At 41.2% G+C, this 20,239-nt stretch overlaps 1 protein-coding gene across 1 annotated transcript in view; it reads right to left on the reverse strand.

Moving 5' to 3' along the window:
• The window catches only part of NSUN7 (NOP2/Sun RNA methyltransferase family member 7), a 111,122-nt gene extending 93,664 nt beyond the window's left edge, over positions 1-17,458 (reverse strand). The window contains exons 1-2 of the mRNA XM_082253836.1: positions 17,138-17,458; positions 1,627-1,685 (exon numbers count right to left, since the gene is read on the reverse strand). Of these exons, the coding sequence (XP_082109962.1) occupies positions 1,627-1,685; positions 17,138-17,387 (309 nt within the window). The 5' untranslated portion in view covers positions 17,388-17,458. The remainder of the gene's footprint in view (positions 1-1,626; positions 1,686-17,137) is intronic.
• Between the last annotated feature and the right edge of the window lie 2,781 nt (positions 17,459-20,239).

Below are 20,239 nucleotides of genomic sequence, written 5' to 3' on the forward strand. Positions count from 1 at the left end.
GTGCTGCTGCACACTGCTGTCAGTGTCACTGTGAGAGTCAATTTCATGTGTTTGTGCCTACTTTCTTGCCCTCTTTCTGTCTCTCTCTGCATGCATACATTGTCTATTGAAATTTATGCCTCCAGACAGCAGTAATCTGGGCATATATTTAGTATTATGGGTGGTGCCCCTATCCTTAATTGATTATTCAAATTGGAAGGATTGGGAAGACAAGGATTTCGGGCACGTTGGATCAATAAAATCAATTTTTATTTACGAATTGACTAAAATCAAAAATCATACATACATACATGTGTAAAATAAGAAAGGACCTAATACAGGGTCCATGGGATAATGTAATATACGGTTCACAATAGATGGAATCACAATTTTCATACAGAATAGTATATATAGTATTAGGACAATTAGACAGTCACAGCACTTATACTTTACATCAGGAGATTCCTGCTAACGGATACCCGAAACCATAAGGTGCCGGCCAAGCGGGTCAACTGATGTTGTATTCAAGTGTTCATCATAATGTATTTAGTATTTTTCTCAACATGTTTCGCTTTGCTTCAGAAAGCTTCGTCTGGAGCTATTACTAGACTTTTCTGTATATTGTATGATGAGACCTAGGTCTCAACATCCTTGATATGTAACGAGGAGGTTTGTTATGGGTTCATAGGGAGCTCACAAAGTAGTGGATAGTCGTTTTTAAAATGATATAGGTAATCTGATTTTATTCAGCATCCCACGTTAAGCTCCTAATAACAAACCCAAACCTCCTCCCCGGAGGGGAACCGCTGCCATGCATATATTGATTTTTGACCCAGAAAAATAATGCTACTGCCTTGACTCCCAGAATCTCCCCACACACTGTGTGCAGAGGTGTTGCCAACCTACCAGATTTAAATTTGCTGACATGATGCCCAAAATTTACTGGCACAGCCAAGTTATTACTGGTATTTCCAAAAGTTGCAAAATTACAGTTTTAAGTGCAAATTTCAGTATTTAGGCTATGAACAAGTACAATATTCAATTAGCAATGTGATTTAAGGTCCTTTCCCTAAGCTACTTACTTACTATATCGAAAATAAAATAAGAAATATGTTTTTTTGCGTTAATATCTACCTTAAATCACATTGCTAATTGCATATTGTACTTGTTCGTAGCCTAAATACTGAAATTTGGACTTAAAACTGTAATTTTGTAATTTTTGGAAATACCAGTAAAAACTTGGCTGTGCCACTAAATTTTGGGCTTCATGTCAGTAAATTTCAATCTGGTAGGTTGGCAACACCTCCACACACAGTGTGTGGGCAAGATCCTGGAAGTCAAGGCAGCAGCATTATTTTTCTGGGTCAAAAAACAATGTATGCATGCAGAGAGAGGGGGCCTGTGATAAGTGGAATTCAGTATTCCAGCAGGGGAGAGAACAATGCAACAGTGCAGCAGAGGTAGCACTGTCAGCCTATAACAGTTAGGAGCTCAGACTTTTGGCAGATATAAAAATAATTTTGCTGTACTTGTGAAAGTTTAAAAAAAAAAAAGAAATCATGGGGAAATGCGGTTTGTACAGTAATGTATTGCAGCATTTTTTTGTTTTTTTTCTATTTTCAACTATATTTATATAAAAGCACTCACTAGTGGTTGGGAATGGTAGAAGCCACTGACCAGCAAAATAGTCTCAAGCAGATCTTGATCTGTAAAAAACATATAGGAATATGAACAAAAAATAAAAAATACATCAATAAACAGAATATTGCATTTTTTAGTGCAGACATAGCTAAAGAGGCAAACATAGTTATATAATCCAATATACTTCAGAAACTGCTACAAAAGCACAATAAGGGGTAGATTTACTAAATGCAAATAGACTATGCACCAGTGGTGGCTGGTATTATGGTATTATGGCTGGTGTATTGGGGGCGCAGGGGAGCCGCCACCCCTATCCATGCGTCCAGGCCCCTAATCTACATGCAGGGCGCCGGACGCATGGAGTTCAACGGGGCTTTTTTTTTTTTTTTAGCCACGTGATTAGAGACTAAATAATAGACTAAAAAAAAGGGTGGGCTCGGGGAGCAGAGCACTGCGCCCCGAGCCCACCCAGTTGTGTGACAATAGCGAATTAAATTTCGCTATTGTTACATGGATCCTCCTCCTGGCCAATCAAAAAGCGGGACGTGAGGCCGTTTCCCGATTGGCCAAAATTTGAAGCTATGCCATTGGGCATGGAGGAGGAGGGAGGAGACGCTGAAGACCGGGAAGAAGCCGAAGTTGCTGCCGCCGCTGCACTTGTCCAGATGTTGCGTCCAGGCAGGGTGAGTGATCCGGGGGGGGGGGGGGGGGTCCTGCTGTGGTCCGGGGGTGGTGTATGGCGTGCAGCCTGGTGTGGTCCGGGGGGGGGGTGTATGTTGCGGTCCATCTGCCATTCCCCCCCCCCCCCGGCCCATGGAGCACCAGCCATTACTGCTATGCATTATACAGCAGAAGTACAGTTGCACTCATTTTCCCTGGAGCTTAGTAAATTGGGTAAAGCTCTGCTGATTTCCATCATCCAATCAAGTGTAAGTGGAAATGTGATCATTTTTTATTTGCCTTGCAACGAATTTGGTATCCTTTAAGGAGTGAAGCTTCAACACATTCATATTGCCTTTAGTAAATCCACCCCATTGTATCCATTACCTGGAACAAGAATGAAAATAAGGATGTCTAAATCTGGCCATACACTGATCAAAAGTAGTCCAGGTCAGGAGGGACCAGCCGAACTTCATTTAGAGTGTAGCTGTCCCCACTCAAGAGAAGTCCATTGCTTGATCCATCTATGTCGAAGGGACATGTTGAAAATTGTTCTCATTCATCGGCTTCAGCTGCTAATCGGTGTTCTAACAGTAGTGAGTCCCACTATCAGAATTTAATGTCCTAGTGGAGGGATTCCTCCATCCACCTTCTTTTTGTGGATGAAGGATATTGTTCTGCTGGCTGAACAAGAAAAAATAACAGTCTATGGCCAGCTTAACTTTACAAATGTGCATGCTTGTCCAAGGTTAGTAACTCAAACCTTACTGAACCAAGTGGGTCAGTGTAATAGCTAAACAACAACCATAGCATTTTTCAGGAGACTGGCAATGCAGGCCTAACTGGTTTCTCAGGAAAGGTGTGCTTCAAAGCCCTGGTACCCAACCTGTGACCCTCTGGCACTTACTGTAAAACCCCTGGGGCCTGTGAAGACAGTGATCAGTTTTGATGCTTACTCAAGCAAGTTAAGAAAAAGTATTGTTTAGACTGGATTCCAGTAGTTAAAGTGTATCTAAGCCCAAAAAAATGAATATATTGCAGCTTACCATTCCTTATATGCGGTGGCTGCATCAGTTTTCTTTTTGTGTTTTTTTTTTGTTTTATTCTCCTTTATTTTCACCTGGTGATCAGGCCAGTAACACACTTTCTGTCTTAGGGTGTCTCCTCTCTATTTAGGAGCAACAAAGCTACCTTTGGACAGCAGCATTGCCAACCTATGGAGAAGGTAGCAAATTTAGGAAACCTGATGAAAAAAAAAGTTGAGCTCCAGCTAACACTTTGTAGGCAGTTACAGCAAAATATTTGCCTTTTGGGATACAGGTTTTACAAAAATGAATAAAAGCTGACCATTTTTAGCACCTATTAGTGTTAAATTGTTTATGTAAAAAATCCACGCTATGTTATGCCTACCTGGCTGCAATCCCAATGAAGGTATGCAACTATAGTTACTGGCTAGATCACCAGCTACCAAGTTAAAAAAAAAAAAGCCCAAAAAAACCCAAAACAAATGCAGTCACTACATCTAAGAATTGGTAAACTACATATACAATTTTTGCTTTTGGGCTTAGATGTTTTAAAGCAGGGGTGCTCAATCTTTTGAAGAGCGAGGGCCACTTAAGTGATTTGGCAACCGGCCGTAATGAAATAAAATGGTCCACAATTTCACATTTTTTATTTTAAATAGCATAATGAAGATTTTAAACAACAATCAGGATCATCATTTTCAGTGGGACCAATCCCCATTGTTTGATTACCCACTTTTTAATTACGATCACAAAAAGGAAGAAAACAGGCTTGGACCAATCGTGAAAATGGACAGGATCAGTGTTAAAGCAGCCTAATAACCCTTTTTTTTTTAAAGTGCTCATATATGCCTATTGCAAAACTATGATGTTTAATACATAATATGCCCTTTGCTAACCTGTAATGTTTAATAAACTGACCTTTTATCTTTCAGTTCCTGCTTGCAGCACTGGCTGTTCCAAAGGTTTCTGTCCTAGGCGGAGTGATACCAAATGTACTTCACCTGGACAGCACTATAGCAGAAGCATAGGCTTATGTGGCTCCTGCTCCCTCAGCAACCACTTGCTTTCTCCGGCGTTGGCTCCATCTGCTCTGATGATTTGGGGTGGTGTGTCAAAAACCCACGATCTGGGCTTGCTGACCCACCATCCCAAAGCAGGTCACGGGCCATATCACTTCTACTCCCCTAACTGCTTAACCTCCCTGGCGGTATGATTCTTTCATATTTTAGGTGCTGAAAGTGGTACAATTATTTTGCATGTAATTCTTAAGAATGAGCAGCCCAAACCAACTATTTACATATGATTTTTTTTTTTTTTTACTGTGCGTTCTTCTTTATAACATCTCGGGTATGATAAAGTTTGAAACACAAAATCATAATATAATAAATGACTATAAATAAGTTAAAGTATGTATATATATATATATATATATATATATATATATTGTGTATATATATATATATATATATATATATATACATAAAAAGTACAGTAAAACTGCAGGAAAGGGCAATGGGGGGCAATCTAATGTGAATTTATTTTATTTTGCAATGTATCAGTGTGTTTGGTGTGTTTTACTATTTGAATTTGCCGCCGGTTCCACCCCCCTGCGAGCGTCACGTCGCAGGAGACGGAAGCCGGGGCACAGAGAGCATCGGGAGGAAGATCCGCCGCCGCACACCGCTCGCATACATCGCTGGATCCCCGTGACAAGGTAAGTAACCCCTCTACCAGGATCCAGCGATGCTTTGTACGGTTCCCCGAGTGTGGCTCGGGGTTACCGCTTTTGGCACTGAAATGTAACCCCAAGCCACACTCGGGAATACCACTAGGAAGGTTAATAGGGTTTGGTTTATGTTACTTTTTCTGTGCTGTCCACCCCCTTTTTACTTTTATGTTTCGTTTTTTTTCCCTTTTATATTTTATAATAGATGGTGCTGATAGAAATATTAAATGTGGCATACACTATATTGACAAAAGAATTGGGACGCCTGCCTTTACACAAACAATGGTAATGGTATACCAGTCTTAGTCCTTAGAGTTCAATATTGAGTTGGCCTACCCTTTGCAGCTATAACAGCTTCAATTCTTCTGGGAAGGCTGTCCACAAGGTTTAGCAGTGTGTCTATGGGAATGTTTGACCATTCTTCCAGAAGCACATTTGTGAGGTCAGGCATTGATGTTGGACGAGAAGGCTTGGCTTGCAGTCTTTGTTCTAAATCTCTAGTTCATCCCAAAGGCGTTCTATCGGATTGAGGTCAGGACTCTCTGCAGGCCAGTCAAGTTCATCATCGCAAACTCGCTCATCCATGTCTTTATGAACTTTGCTTTATGCACTGGTCCAAATCATTTGGTGGAGGGGGGATTATTGTGTGGAGTTGTTTTTCAGGGTTTGGGCTTGGCTTCAAGTGAAAGGAACTCTTAAGGCATCAGCATACCAAGACATTTTGGACAATTTCATGCTCCCAACTTTGTGGGAACAGTTTGGGTATGGCCTTTCCTGTTCCAACATGGCCGCGCACCAGTGCACAAAGCAAGGTCCATAAAGATATGGATGAGCGAGTTTGGGGTGGAGGAACTTGGCTGTCCTGGCCTTATCCTGATATCATACTGTTGGGATGAATTCAAGCGGAGACTGACAGCCAGGCCTTCTCATCTAACATCAGTGCCTGACCTGAAAAATGCAATTCTTGAAGAATGGTCAGACATTCCCATAGACACACTCCTAAACCTTGTGGACAGCCTTCCCAGAAGAGTTGAAGCTGTTATAGTTGCGAAGGGTGGGCCAACTCAACATTGAATGCTACGGACTAATGGCCTGTACACATGATCCGAAAATCAGATGGCAGATCGTCCATTTTCTTTTTTTTTTGCATGCTAGTTGCAAATTGAAAATGGAGAGGTTACTAAAGTTACAAAAATTCTCATATGAAAGAACAAAAAATCGGAAGTGATGTAATGTGTTGTAGTGTATTTGTATTGTATTTTTGAATGACAACTATACTGATTAAAGGAAAATCGTACGATCTGGTATCGTAGGAGAAAGATTTTGTGCTTGTCCGATCAGATAATGACAGACGAACCGTCGTGATCGGCTCTCGAAAGCTCTGTACTAACGAACCGATTATCATACAATCGCTTTGAAAGCTTTATTTTACGTCCAATTTTCAGGTCGTGTGTATGGACCATTAGACTGGGATGCCATTAAAGTTAATGTGTGTGTAAAGGCAGGCGCCCCAATACTTTTGACAATATAGAGTAAAGCCTCATACACACGCAATGAATTTCCGCCGACCGGTCGTCTGTCTTTTGTCCAGAGTGGTGTTTGTTGGTTGGAATGTGCTCTAGACTGCACACAAATTTTCCCGCACGACAGAATTCTTCTTCAGAAGTGATGTCATGTGTTGGATTGCTCTGAGCATGCCCTGTCTTGCTCATAAGATTTTTCCCTGTCGAAATCTGTACTGACTGCACGAAAATCGGACGTGTTTTGACGGTGGACAAACATTTTATAGCCTGCACACCAGAATTTTTTCAGCCGAAAAGTCGGAGTCGGTTGTCGAGAGCACCATACTAACAAGCCTGAAAATCGGCAGATCGGTCGTCGGACGAAAATTCCCGGCCGAATGTCAAGGTCTGTACTTGAGGCCTTATAAATCAAGTAAGTTGACCATCACTGCTTTGTTGGCTAGGAATCAGCAAGCTGTTTGTTGCTTCTGGGTTGCTGGTTCTAATATCTCCCCCTCCAACATCCCGTGCTTCACTGTAGGTCCATCACTCTGATTGCTAGCCTAACTAAACAGTAGTGAGGCATGTGGACATGGGGAGTTGGAGGGTTAGGTGATTACGGAGGTATTTATTTGCATCACAGGGCAGCTCAGTTGTTTTGTGTTCAGGGCTCTGCAGGATATCAGGACTCGGAGTGGTATGCCTGCTATTCAATGCAAGCCACACACTGCTCACTGTGTCAATGTATGTCCTTGGAATATCACCCGACTATCCCAAGATGTAATTTATCTCCTTGCTTAGGAGATCACATCATGCGTGGCAGTGTTCATTTAGCTTGTTTCCAGTAGTAGTTTTTGTTTTTACCCGGTGTGGTTTGTTTTGGATATACTTTCTGTATTATCAGTATTTGCAAAGTCTTATCATTAGAACACAATGCTGATCAAACATACATGTGCTGGTGAGCTAGCAACAAGAACTCTTACCAGCAGCAAATCACCTCTTAAAAATTCCAGCTGAATAACTTCCACTCATGTAAAAGGAAGTAAGGCAAAGAGTTCTGGATCAGCAGGTATCCTTATCTGAGGGGTTTCTAAAGCTGCTAAAGCACCTCTAGGTATACCTAATGAGTATACCCAAAAATAAGGGTCTGGAATACTAGCATGCCAGTTGTGTGAAGAATCATGCCACTATTCTTCAATGTTTATTTGTAAAATAGGGATCTGTGTCACTTGTCTTCCTCCACCCTCTCCCTTATTACCCTCCAGAAGTGCCTGTCCCATCTGAATTATCTGCCCCAATTTTCTTACCTGTCCTCCACTAGGAAACCTAGAGTAAATATTCTACTAGCTGACCAGAAAATAGTTATATATTTAACTTAGATATATCCTTTTTTCTTTTTTTCCCCTTTTCCTCCTTCATCTTTACATTAGGCCACATTATTTATATTTTTACACAATTCTTTTCCCTCCAATTTCCCCCCTACTGTCTTTCCTTCTCTTTTCCCCTCTCTTTTTTTATCCATTTGACACACTATACTTTTACTACAAGGCATGTTAGAACTTGTATACTCTCATTTTTTTGACCCTCTCCACCCCTTTTTTATTTTCCTATGGTCCAAACATGATAGTTTGATTCGTATTTCACTTAGTTTTTGTATATCTTTTTTTTTATGCAGGATCCAATTAACCTACCAGCATGTCTTTGGAGTGTGGGAGGAAACCAGAGTACCCAGAGGAAACCCATGCAGGCACAGGGAGAACATGGAAACTCCAGGCAGGTAGTGTCGTGGTTAACCACTACACCACTGTGCCGCCCGTTTTTGTATATCTTAATGTCCAATTTGCTTAAACATATTGTCCATGTTTCATTACATTGTGCCGTGTTGGGATGCGTTCATATTATTGTTAAAAATCCAAACTAAAAAAAAAAAAAAGTTTAACAAAAATACTCCCCCAGCCCCCCTATAAACATCTGGCCTAGCACATCACACCCTTTTCTAACCAGGTGCAACCCGACTTTAGCACCATATGTTATGCACCAGTAAAAAGTCAGCCCAGTGCTCTAGACACATGTTTTTCCAGTTGATCTCCATTGCCTTGTTGGCTGTCAAGTTTTTCACCAATTTTTCTATTTCTCAACTTTCCCTCTGTAGTCTCTTCCAAAAAGAAGAAAATTGAGCAGAGGAAGGTGAAATGTAGCAAAACCTAACATCATCATTTGATGATCTTCATAAATAGGTGGCTCAAGCCTCCATTCACACCTGAGCGATCCAGATCGCGGGTGGAATTGCCACAAATTTTTGCCACGATTCCAAATTGCTGCAAATTGCAGAGACGCTTGAGTGATGTGCGAAGACTCACTTTGATAGCGCCCTGTGGGAGGGGCGAAAGGCATTGACGCAATTTTCAGTTTTCTAACCAATTGCATCACTTCCTCTACCTGTGGAACGCACGTTGAGCTGCGGTGAACCCAGGAGAGCTCTTGTACTTTGAGGAGTGATATTTGACTGGATACTCTGTAAGTGTAATTTTATTTTGAGTTTTAAATAAATTTGAAAAACTGCTCTATAAGAACGCTCTCCTTCTATTGAGCCTGGTGAAAAATTAATATAGCAATAGCTATATATAGAACCAGGGTGTTAGAGGCATACAAAGAAAGAGAAGACCTGTGGTACCCCACCAGATACAAGCCAGTTTGACCCCAGACTGAAAAGCTGTGGGTCCATTTTCTCTGGTGAGTAGGGGCATAAGAGGGGTGTGTGCCACATTTCACGCCATGTTTATCTGGAGAACTTCAGAACTTTATTAATGAACCATTGAGCACCGAGCACTTTATAGGAAGATGGATGATCATGGAATGGATCACTTTTGAGTTTGGAATTTTTTTGTTGGACTGTTTAATTTCTTAAACACATTTCTTTAACATAAAACTATTTTGGTCTATGATGTGGGTTACACAGTATGCGCTGTGGTAATTATTTCGATTGTTTACATGTTGTATAGCACTTATTTAGTAGCAGCTACAGAAGATTGGATGCACTTACACTTACTTGGAATACACAGCGCAAGTATTTGAATTTTGTTATTAAGAAGTAATGGCATCGCACAAGCGATTTGTTGTGATTTGGAACTGTGGGCAGAATCAGGGCGATTCCTCCCGTGATTCGGATCGCTCAGATGTGAATGGAGCCTGTAAGGGATTAGCTCGGTGGCGGGTGTGGATGACCCCTTGGGGGGTGCGTTTTCCCAGAGAGGTAGCCGACAAGTGCTTGCAAACAAACAGTGTGGTTTATTAAATGGTGTTTTCTTCACCAGGCTGTATGCAGCCAAACATCCAAAATAAAATAAAACAGAAAATAAATCCTTGCCTCTGTGGGCGGCTACCTTCTCACAACTGGAACCTGCCTAAGTGTCTGTCTCCAACCTACCGTCGGGCAGACTTCCTTGTCCTACAGCGGACACTCAGTAGTCCTTTTATAATAGCTTCACAGGGCAACACAGTCCTTTTGTTTCTTTCACATCAACAGTTCGTCTTCTCACCTTTGAGACGTATTCACCCTTGGTTACCGTCCCGGGCACACATCACTCCGGGGGGTCTTCTCCCAGGCCCACACATCCTGTCGGGAGGCACACGCTGACTGTCCTCCTGCTCCCAGCCCACATGGCTTCAGGATGCAGCTTCTGGAGGCAGCAAACAATAGGAATTTCTCTGAACAAATTATAGAGCCTTAACTCCCTCATTCTGAACAGGTGAAGGCCTTTCAACTTCCTGCTGGCTAGCTCTGTAGCCAACACCCTAAATTAATTAATGGACTTTCTAAATCAGGTAGAAATGTATCTCCTTCCTGTGACTACATTCCCAGATTTAGCTGACTTCCTGTTACAAGCCTATATTCTGCAGTTGATTTTCTCAAAGCGCCACTTTCACACTGGTGATGCCTGTAAAGGCCCGTACACATGAGTCTAAATTCGGCCGGGAATTTTCGTCCGACGACCGATCTGCCGATTTTGATGCTTGTTAGTATGATGCTTCCGACAACCGACTCCGACTTTTCGGCCGAAAAAAACTGGTGTGCAGGCTATAAAATTTTTGTTCTCCGTCAAAACACGTCCGATTTTCGTGCAGCCAGTACAGATTTCGACAGGGAAAAATCTGATGAGCAAGTCTGGGCATGCTCAGAGAAGAAAGAACACAAAGAAAGCAAACCAACACATGACATCACTTCTGAAGTAGAATTTTGTGGTGCGGGAAAATTTGTGTGCAGTCTAGGCACATTCCAACCAACAAAACACCACTCTGAACAAAAGATGGACGACCGGTCGGCGGAAATTCGTTGCGTGTGTACTAGGCTTAAGGAACCTGTAAAGACCCTCCTTAATCATATCTTACTTTGTGCTTTACTGTGACTTAACTTATGCCCAGTACACACGATCCGAAAATCGGACGACGTTCCGTCCGTTTTTGTTTGGTTGCTAGGAACTCTCAATTATATTCGCAAATGGGAGAGGTTACTTACGATACAAATTTTCTCAGACGATGATTCAAAAGCTTCCGGTAAGCGTAACCACGCTGTAGCGTGTGAGGGGAAATGATGTCTACTGCTCATGCGCTGTCTACTGCTCACCATTTTTTTCGGACGAACATACTGACAATACGATTATCGTACAATGTGTTATAATATGATCAAAATTTTTATGCTTGCACGACCGGATAATATCGGGCGAACTGTCGTGATCGCCTCTCGTAAGCTGTGTACTAACGATCAGATTATCGTCCGATCTTTTCACAAGCGTTATTTTTCGTCCAATTTTCGGATCGTGTGTATGGCCATTAGAGCAATTCTTAAACATTTGCTTTTTAGCTAAACAGTCTCATATGTGGCAACACTGTTATCATAGAAAAGATGATACTGAACATGAGAAAAATAACCATAGACAGTCTGGCAATATGCCCAGAGTATAGGTTTACAGAATGTAAGCAAAATATGCTGATAGTGTGTCTAGAGTTAATTAACTTTAGGATTGTACAATAATACACAAATATACTTTAAGAGATGTGTATTACTTTTTAACAGGTGCTTATAGGGTCGACAAATATATGTCCATAACAATTCCATGAAAATGGGTCTGTCTTTCTACGATGACAAGCAATGGGTGGACATTTTTCTATTGGCTTAATGTTGTAAACATTGCCCGGTCATATCCTGATAATATACTGTATTTAATATACTGAACCAGGAAATAAAAGATGAGTAGCGTATCATTCTGTGTCTGACCTGCATTGCTCCCACAGGGCTCTGTGTGTAACGGAGAGAGCCGGCAAAGGTTAGTATAGAATATAGATTGGTAATATGGAAAGGACAAAATCCCTTAGGGGTAGTTCACACCATAGAAACGCAGTCCAGGATGTGTTCCAGGTTGCTTTTCTGCAAGCGCATTTTTGGTGCGTTCCAGTGCATTTTTGATGCGTTTTTGGTGCGTTGTTGAAGCAGTCCAGTGCATTTCCCCCCCTCTTCTTTCTTAACCTTCATTAAGAATGTGTGTTGTAGTGCGTTTTTGGTGCATTTAAGTGCATTTCGGTGCATTTTTGATGTGTTTTACCACGTTCCAGTACAGTCCAATGCAGCATGTACTACTTTTTTTTCTGTAACTGGAACGCACTGGAGCTGACTGCACTGGTGCGAACTATGCCATTGAAAACCATATAACCTACTATCCATGCTTTTCTGATGCAGAAAAAAACACACTGGACTGCATATGGTATGAACTGGCCCTTAGATAGATAGGTACCGTTAACTCATTACAAATCTGGGATAACCTGTTAGTTAGTATAGGAGAAATATATAAGGAGAACATCCTATAGAAAGAGAGGTACTATTAACTATGATAGTTGTAGTTTCCTGATCTGAGTGATTCGGATCGCTCAGATGTGAATGGAGCCGATTCTACAATTGATTTTCTCTAAGCACCACCTTCACATTGGTGCTGCCTGACATACAGATGTAAATCTGTCAATTCTGTGATGGCAATATGACTCAGTGAATACTCAATGACAGTACACTAAAGTTTCCTCCAAGGAACAGCCAAAAGACACACTTGGAGATATTTAAACCATGAAATGCAAGAATAAAGAAAAGGAACTTCAATTTCACTCTACTAATTCAGTCCTGAGCCAAGGTTTCTAAGCTCCATTCCCATATACTGTACTTATACACTTATCTAAACTTAACATTCCCAAAACCTATGAAAACTATTGCAGCTAACATGCAAATCACCACATTAACTCCTGTAGCTAAAGATCCCATCTTTACATCTCCTCCAAACCTAACCCCCCAACTCCTAAACCCACAAATATTTACATAGCATGTGCCTTCTCCTCCAGGAGACATGTTTTAGTCTCACACACTTCCTAAAGCAAAAAGGTAATGGTGGGAGCTTGAAAATGGCTATACATACCCTATGGGGCTACCGGGAACAGGGGCAGAGGTGCAATGGTACCTCAGCTATCCATTTTTGGCTCAATTATGGTGCTTTTCCACTGCATGGAACCAAATGGTTTGGCTCGCTTTTGCGCTTTTCCACTGCATGGTACCGCATGGTACGGTGTTGGAACGGTTCGGTGCGATACGGTACGGGACGGCGGCGCTTTTCCACTACATGGAACCGAATGGTACGGCTTGCTTAAACAGTACCACCTCGGTTGTGGTTCCAAGAGGGCTGTACCGGTACCATATCCCACAATCCTTTGCATGCAGCCTTGACTGTTTGTCACTACTAGCCACTGATTGGTCAGAGAATCGTTGTTATCCCACCCACTTACCATTAGTGGAAAAGCAAACCATACCAAACCGTACCGAACCGTTCCAACACCGTACCATGCGGTACCATGCAGTGGAAAACCAAACCGAGCCAAGCAGGGCAGAGTGGAGCCGAGCCGGTACTTGCAGTGGAAAAGTGCCTTTAGTGCTCATACCCACTGTTCCTACAATAACCTTTAAAATACAATACAATTGCAAGTGCCACTTTTAGACTGTTTATGATAACTAGACTAGACAAACAGATTTCATTTTTGCATAAGTTATATTTTTTGTAATCAATCTGGAAGCAGCTAGTACACAGCAATTTTATTTTATGTCAATACACTTCTAATGGAACTTGTATGGAAATTGCGAAGAGCTTACGTCAACTGAGAACATCTTTTGTCTCAGAAGAAAGGCAAGGAAGTGTTACATTTCACAGGTTTCAAGAACATGTTTTAGGATGTTATACAAGGTTGATCTAAGTAAACAGAAAATTGATTCATTAACTGTGTAAATACATGAAATATTGCAGAACTATACTTGTTTCACAATCGATATTGTCAGTTCGTTTGGAACATACAGTTCTTTGTAGTGGTTTCTTGGGGTGTTTACCTATCAGAAGTATGAATAGTCCCACGTGTTAATGAACACAGGCAACCAGCAAATAAAGCCTACTTGCCTTTCAAGTTCAAATACCTGAGCACATTTATCAATTTTCCAATATGAAAAGGGCCAACATACTTTACACATGTGTACAAGTATACATTCTTAAAGAACATAAGATCACCCACAGGGATCTGATTAAAGGAAATATGGAATGAGAACACATTTGAGCTGCCCTTGTTGATATATCCTTTTGCGAATAGTAGTTACCCAGCATTCAACATGCAGTTATATATGTTTTACTTTGGTGTACATGTATCACACCTGAAAAACTGGAACTAGGTTAATAAAGCCCCGTACACACGGGCTGAATATCGGGCCGCATCGGCCAGTTCAAAAGAAACCACCCGACATTGGGCCTGTGTGTATGACATCCAGTGCGACAGCAGCTGGACAACCATCTGGGCTTCTGTCGAAGGGGCATGACTGAAAAAGGTCTGCCAATCGGCATGCAATCAGTGCTCTCAGCCAATGGCGGGTGGCCATCCCCCTGTCAAAACACAATAGCTCAGTGGGGGAATATCTGTACTAAAATAGGATAGTTAGTACAGTGGCTCCTCCAAAGCTCTTCAGGTTTTTTTTTGTTCAGTCTGCTGGATTAAATGGAAAAAAATGAGTGTGTACTAGGCTTTAGTCTATTTCTGTGCTATGAGCCTAACCTTTAAAGTGAATGTAAAGTCTTATGTTTTTTTTTTAAAAACAAACATGTACTTACCTCCTTCTGTACAGTTGGATTTGCACAGGGCAGCTCAGATCCTCCTCTTCTCGGGCCCCTCCCTCCTATCGAGAGGCCCCACAGCCAGCAGCTTGCTATGGGGCACCTGAGCCGAGCTGCAGCTCCGTGTGTCCATTCAGACATGGAGATGCCGTTCAGCCCTGCCCCCTCTCTCTCCTGATGGGGTAACAGACTATGATTGCGGGAGCCAATGGCATAGAGCGCATTAAGATAAAAAAACCTTCTGCCTTTACAATCCCTTTAACTTGAACCCAATCACTAAAGCTAACTGTGAACTCTACACAGACCCCTACATCTAACCCTTACCTCAACCTAACCCTTAACAACAATTAATTAAAGAACCTGCCAAAATACAAACATGGGCATTGCCACTGTTGACTTAATTTTGAAGGTGCAATCTCTGTAACCCTCATCCTTCTTACATGACGTTCTATGTCAATTACATGTAAAAAGCATGTGCATATCACATGTCCTAGTCCTTTACTCCCTGCATGTTTGTTCCAGCACAAAGACTCACAAAGTAGACGGCGTGAGATGACAGCTACAGAAAATGCACCTTCAAGAACAAGCCCTTAAAGGTTTCCTTTCAAGTGACCAAACCTTTCTTTTATACAGTTGAGGAAGGATTGAGGAAGGATTATTTGAGAAGAAGGAATCTCAACAATGGGAGCATAGGAATAAAAACCTGACACATTCCTTCCATACAAAAAAGGTATTTGGTGTTCCAGTTTAACCTTAATTTAAAGCAGACTGTTCATTAAAATTAGCTAACCCCTAATTATATAATTGCTACCTGAATCTAAAAAAAACCTTAGAAGAACAAAGCAACTTACCACAGACCCTAGATTCTAGTCTGTTTGCCTACGCCAAGGTGACGCCATACAAAGCTATGTAATCCTAGCAAATCTGAGAATTCCAAATCTTACCAAAATACACATTCTCGTAAAATTTGGAATCCTCAGATTTCCTAGTGTCTCAAGAGAAAGCTGACTGGCAACATCTAGGCAAGGGGACTGGAAGCCAGTCCCTGCTATACATACACCGATCAGCCATAACATTATGACTACCCACCTAATACTGAGTATGGACCCCTTTTACTAAAACAGCCCTGATCCACTGAGGCATTGACACCAAAGTAACATCCACATAAATGGCAGGACCCAAGGTTTCCCAGCAAAACATTGCACAAAGCATCACACTGCCTCTGCCGACTTGCCTTCTTATACTGCATACTGGTGCCATCTCTTCCCCAAGCAAGTGACGCACACGCACCCAGCTGTCCACATGATGTAAAAGAAAACGTGATTCATCAGACCAGGCCACCTTCTTCCATTGCTCCGTAGTCCGATGTTCATGTGGCTGTTGTAGAAGCTTTTGGCTGTGGACACGGGTCACCATGGGCTTCATAGCCCCACACACAATAAACTGCGATGCCCATTTTTTTTCTGCTTTCACCACACCAACTTCATGGAAATGTTCACTGCTACCTCAAATATCCTACCAATTTTTAGAAGCCATTGTAACAAGATATTCCCTTTACCTTTTTTCTCCTACAGATTTTTAGGCTACAGTTAGCACTTTTAGATGCAGGGATGGGCTTAAAGAAATGGGTTAATTAATGTTTTTATGAGAGGTCCACTTTAATGCTAAAATTCAATCTAACCCTTAACCCTAACCCTAAACCTCAAATCAGGTATAATCCTACCATTTGTGATTAAATTGAGCTGAACATTTCATGCACCTTGGCAAACTGACGTTGTACATGAACTACACAAATTCTGGAGCTGCTATACAACGGGACAAATTATATTAAATTTAATTAATTAAATTATAGCAGGAGAACATTTAACACAATATCTGCACTAAAAATGCAAATGAACAAAAACGATCCATAAAGGGCTATTCACATTTATATATTACAGTAATGTATGGTAAAATGGACACCGCAGTAGATGGCGATACACAGACCATGATGCTTTGCAGGTCTATTAATTTTGAATGGCATCCCAACGCATTAATAGAACGCACTTGCAGCTCTACTAAAACTGGAGCACCCAGAATCTGGTGCAGCTGTGCATGGTAGCCAATCAGCATCTAACTTCAGCTTGTTCAATTAGGATTTGACAATAAAACCTGAAAGACGACTGGTTTCTATGCAGAGCTGCACCAGATTTTGCATCCTGTAGTTTTTAGTAAATAACCCCCACGGTATATGTGCATTGGTGTACACTGTATCATGTTCTATGTTTTGGTGCATTTTAATAGGCTACCTTATCAAAGGGGTAACAAATCTTAATGCTCTGCAGTGCACTGCATATCAGTGGGCCCTGAACGTTTATGAACTGCAAGCTTTCATAGTGTGTTTATTCTAATAATGTAGAATATTTGTGTATTTACTTTACTTACATTTTAGAGCATTAAACGCTAGTTCATAGGACCAGCGCTGAAATCTTTCATCTTTGAAGTCTGGTAAAGGTATCCCAGAGTCACTGCCATAGCTGACCAGGATCTTATCTGGAGGTTTCTTCCGATGAATATGCTGGAATACTCTGGCAGCATTGAAGAATACCTGGTCAGGATAATTTATTTTTTCACTCGACCAGGTTGAACTGTCCTCTGTAAAGTCTACAGTGGTCATATTTGAAAGTGGCTCCATTGAGTGATTTGTGCTGTTTGGATCCAGATTTCTTCAAAAGCTCTGCATTCCTTTGATCAATAAAATACACCAAGCCTAAAACACAAGATTACATCATTTATATTTACTTAGCATAATAAGTTTACATTTAAAGTAAATGACACAAAGATCACGCATTGTTTTCATGGAACCATAACAACACTTGTAGATGAAAAACGTAAAACAGAAAACAATTGCATATCACCAAAAACAATATTCTCTTTTCTTAAATAAATAAAAAACCTAGATGTTTGAAGATACATGGTTTGCAAAACTTCTGCAGTGAATTTTGAGGCTGAATTACTCCACTGTGCCTGGGGCAACAAGGGTCGGTAAGGAATTGTTTTATAAGTACTAAATGCTTAAATGTTCATAAACACAGGTTCAAAGCACACCTTCCATTTTAGAAATATGTTTGCTTCTATTGCTGATCTCAATGAGTCAATGACCCAGAATAAGTATAAAGATTAGGAGTTCTGATTCTTTTCCGACACTCATTTTTATGTTTAGAGCCTGTGACTTAAAAGTATTGAAGCCAGATTCAGCCAAGCAACTAGAATTTTCACAGGGAGGCCAGCGGTTACAAGTGATCAGCACCGAGGAGAATACAAACCAGGGTCACACCACACCAACTCAAGTCTGACAACTCGATATCCAAATGAAAAAAAAAGTGTATTAAGAATAATGTATGCATATTTGTTAACAATCCTGGATTTTCTGGGACAGTCAAACTTTTACCTTAATTGTCTTGCGATGGCTGCATCCTGGGCTTTGTCTTAGGAACACATCATGAGGCTCACTAGTGTTGCTGCACATATTGATTGGCAGCTGTGGTGCCCAAAACCTCCCTCTGCACCTCTGGCCAGCAGCTCATGCTATGCAGTGGAATGGAGAGACACTGGCTTTAGTATACAAGCTATGGGATTGTGAAAGCCTAAAATGATATTAAACCCAAAACCTAAAATAATACCAATCATTAGAAGGGGTGGCTGCACTAGTTTTCTTTTTTTAGACTTTTTTTCCCTCTGTTTTTACTTGGTAATCTGGCCAGTAACACACCTCCTGTATTAGAGTGCCCCCCACGCTGGATGAATGAGCACAGGGGAAACATTTGGACAGCAGCATTGTGGTATCAATGTAAAATGTTACATTGATACCACTCAGAGTATTATTAAACTCATGAATTCATAAACTTTCGTATATCTTTTATAACTATGTTAAGGTCTCCCATACCCGCCGGTGAGACTATGTGGTGATCCTGCCGCCCCCATTGGCCAAATCCGCTCTATGGTGACTGCAGGTAAAGTAGATACTCCCCATCTTATCATGGGCGTTTATAGTCCCAATGTCTAAGTGAATATGTGCATTTGATCTCACTGTCACTCATTCAATTTTGTTCTATTTCATAGAATCGTTTTTTAACTCATTACTGTTTCTCCTGAAGAAGCGGCTCAGCCCGCGAAACATGTAGAGAATCAATCGTGGAGACACTCCAACTATACTCCACAGTCCAAATTGCGTCAAATGTATTTCAGTCAATTTTGATTGTATATTGACTGTGTCTTTGTGTCCCTTTCACCGTGTATGTCTGTGCAATTACCTTTTTTATGAAATAAAAACTATTTTATCTATATGTGATGTTGATTTACAATCAATAGATACCGGTATCCAAAAATCCAGTAAACCTTCCCCCTCCCTTCCCCTTACCCCATTGAGTACCTCTTCAACTGGGGAGTTTGAGGTCTCTCTTATCCCCTTACCCCATTTGAGATATAGTCTAGCATCTGGAAGCTGATACCTTTTATCGTTTGACTATTTATAGGCTCTCTTTAATCTAATTATTATAAGCACTTACAACAAACCGTTTTTTTTTTCCCTTTAGGGATAAAGGTTTTACATAAATAAAAGCTGATCTTTGTAAGAACCCCTGTTAGGGGTAAATGGTTTGTCTCATCCCTGTTACTTGATACATCTGCAAGAGAACATGTTTTTTTGAAAAACAGACAGCCAGATCACCAAGTGAAAATAGAAGAAAGAAATAATCTAAGAACTGGTAAGATGAAATATAACAATGTTTGCTTTTGGGTTTAATACTGTTTTAAGGCAGCTACAGAGGCTCTGTGTGGACTCCACCCTCAGTGTACTAGGTACCCACCTGAGAATAGCATGAGAATTGGGAGTGGATCGGTGACTGCAGAGGTGGGTGGTGATCATATCTCCCAATGTTTTGAGATGGGGACAAGGAAAACCTATTATCAAAAGTATGTAGGCATAAGACACACCCCCTGCCGCACCCCCTTAAAGCAGAATTATTAAAAAAAATTAGTTAAACCCCAAGTGCTTTTTTTTACCACTACTATTCCTTTACAAATGAGGGACAAATTAGGAGGAAAGAGGGACAGAAGGACTTTGTTCGAAATCAGGGACAATATCTTGAAATCAGGGACAATTGTGAGCTATGGGTGATGGGGTATTAAATAGGTTGCAGAGACGTGCTGATGGTGGAGGGATATAGAGAATGCTGGAAGATACAGGACTGTGTGTGTGTGTGTGTATGTGTGTTTAGGGGGAAATACCAAGATGTCATGAGGGGTATGGAGCCATGGGCTTCAGAGGCATTCAGGGTGCAGAAATATGCAGGGGAGTACACAGATGTGTTGGGGGGGGGGGTACAGAAGTATGCTACATGGTAGGAAGGTGCGCTACTGGGTATGAAGATATGCTGGGGGGTTCGGACTGGGAGATACAGCGTCATGCTTGGGGATACAGAGGTGTGCTGGCAGATACAGAGTCATGCTGGGGCATCTGAAGGCTTTCTGGTTGATGATTTACAT

Source organism: Pelophylax lessonae (assembly GCF_965119305.1).
Source record: "Pelophylax lessonae genome assembly, chromosome: 1".
NCBI classification, from domain to species: domain Eukaryota; kingdom Metazoa; phylum Chordata; class Amphibia; order Anura; family Ranidae; genus Pelophylax; species Pelophylax lessonae.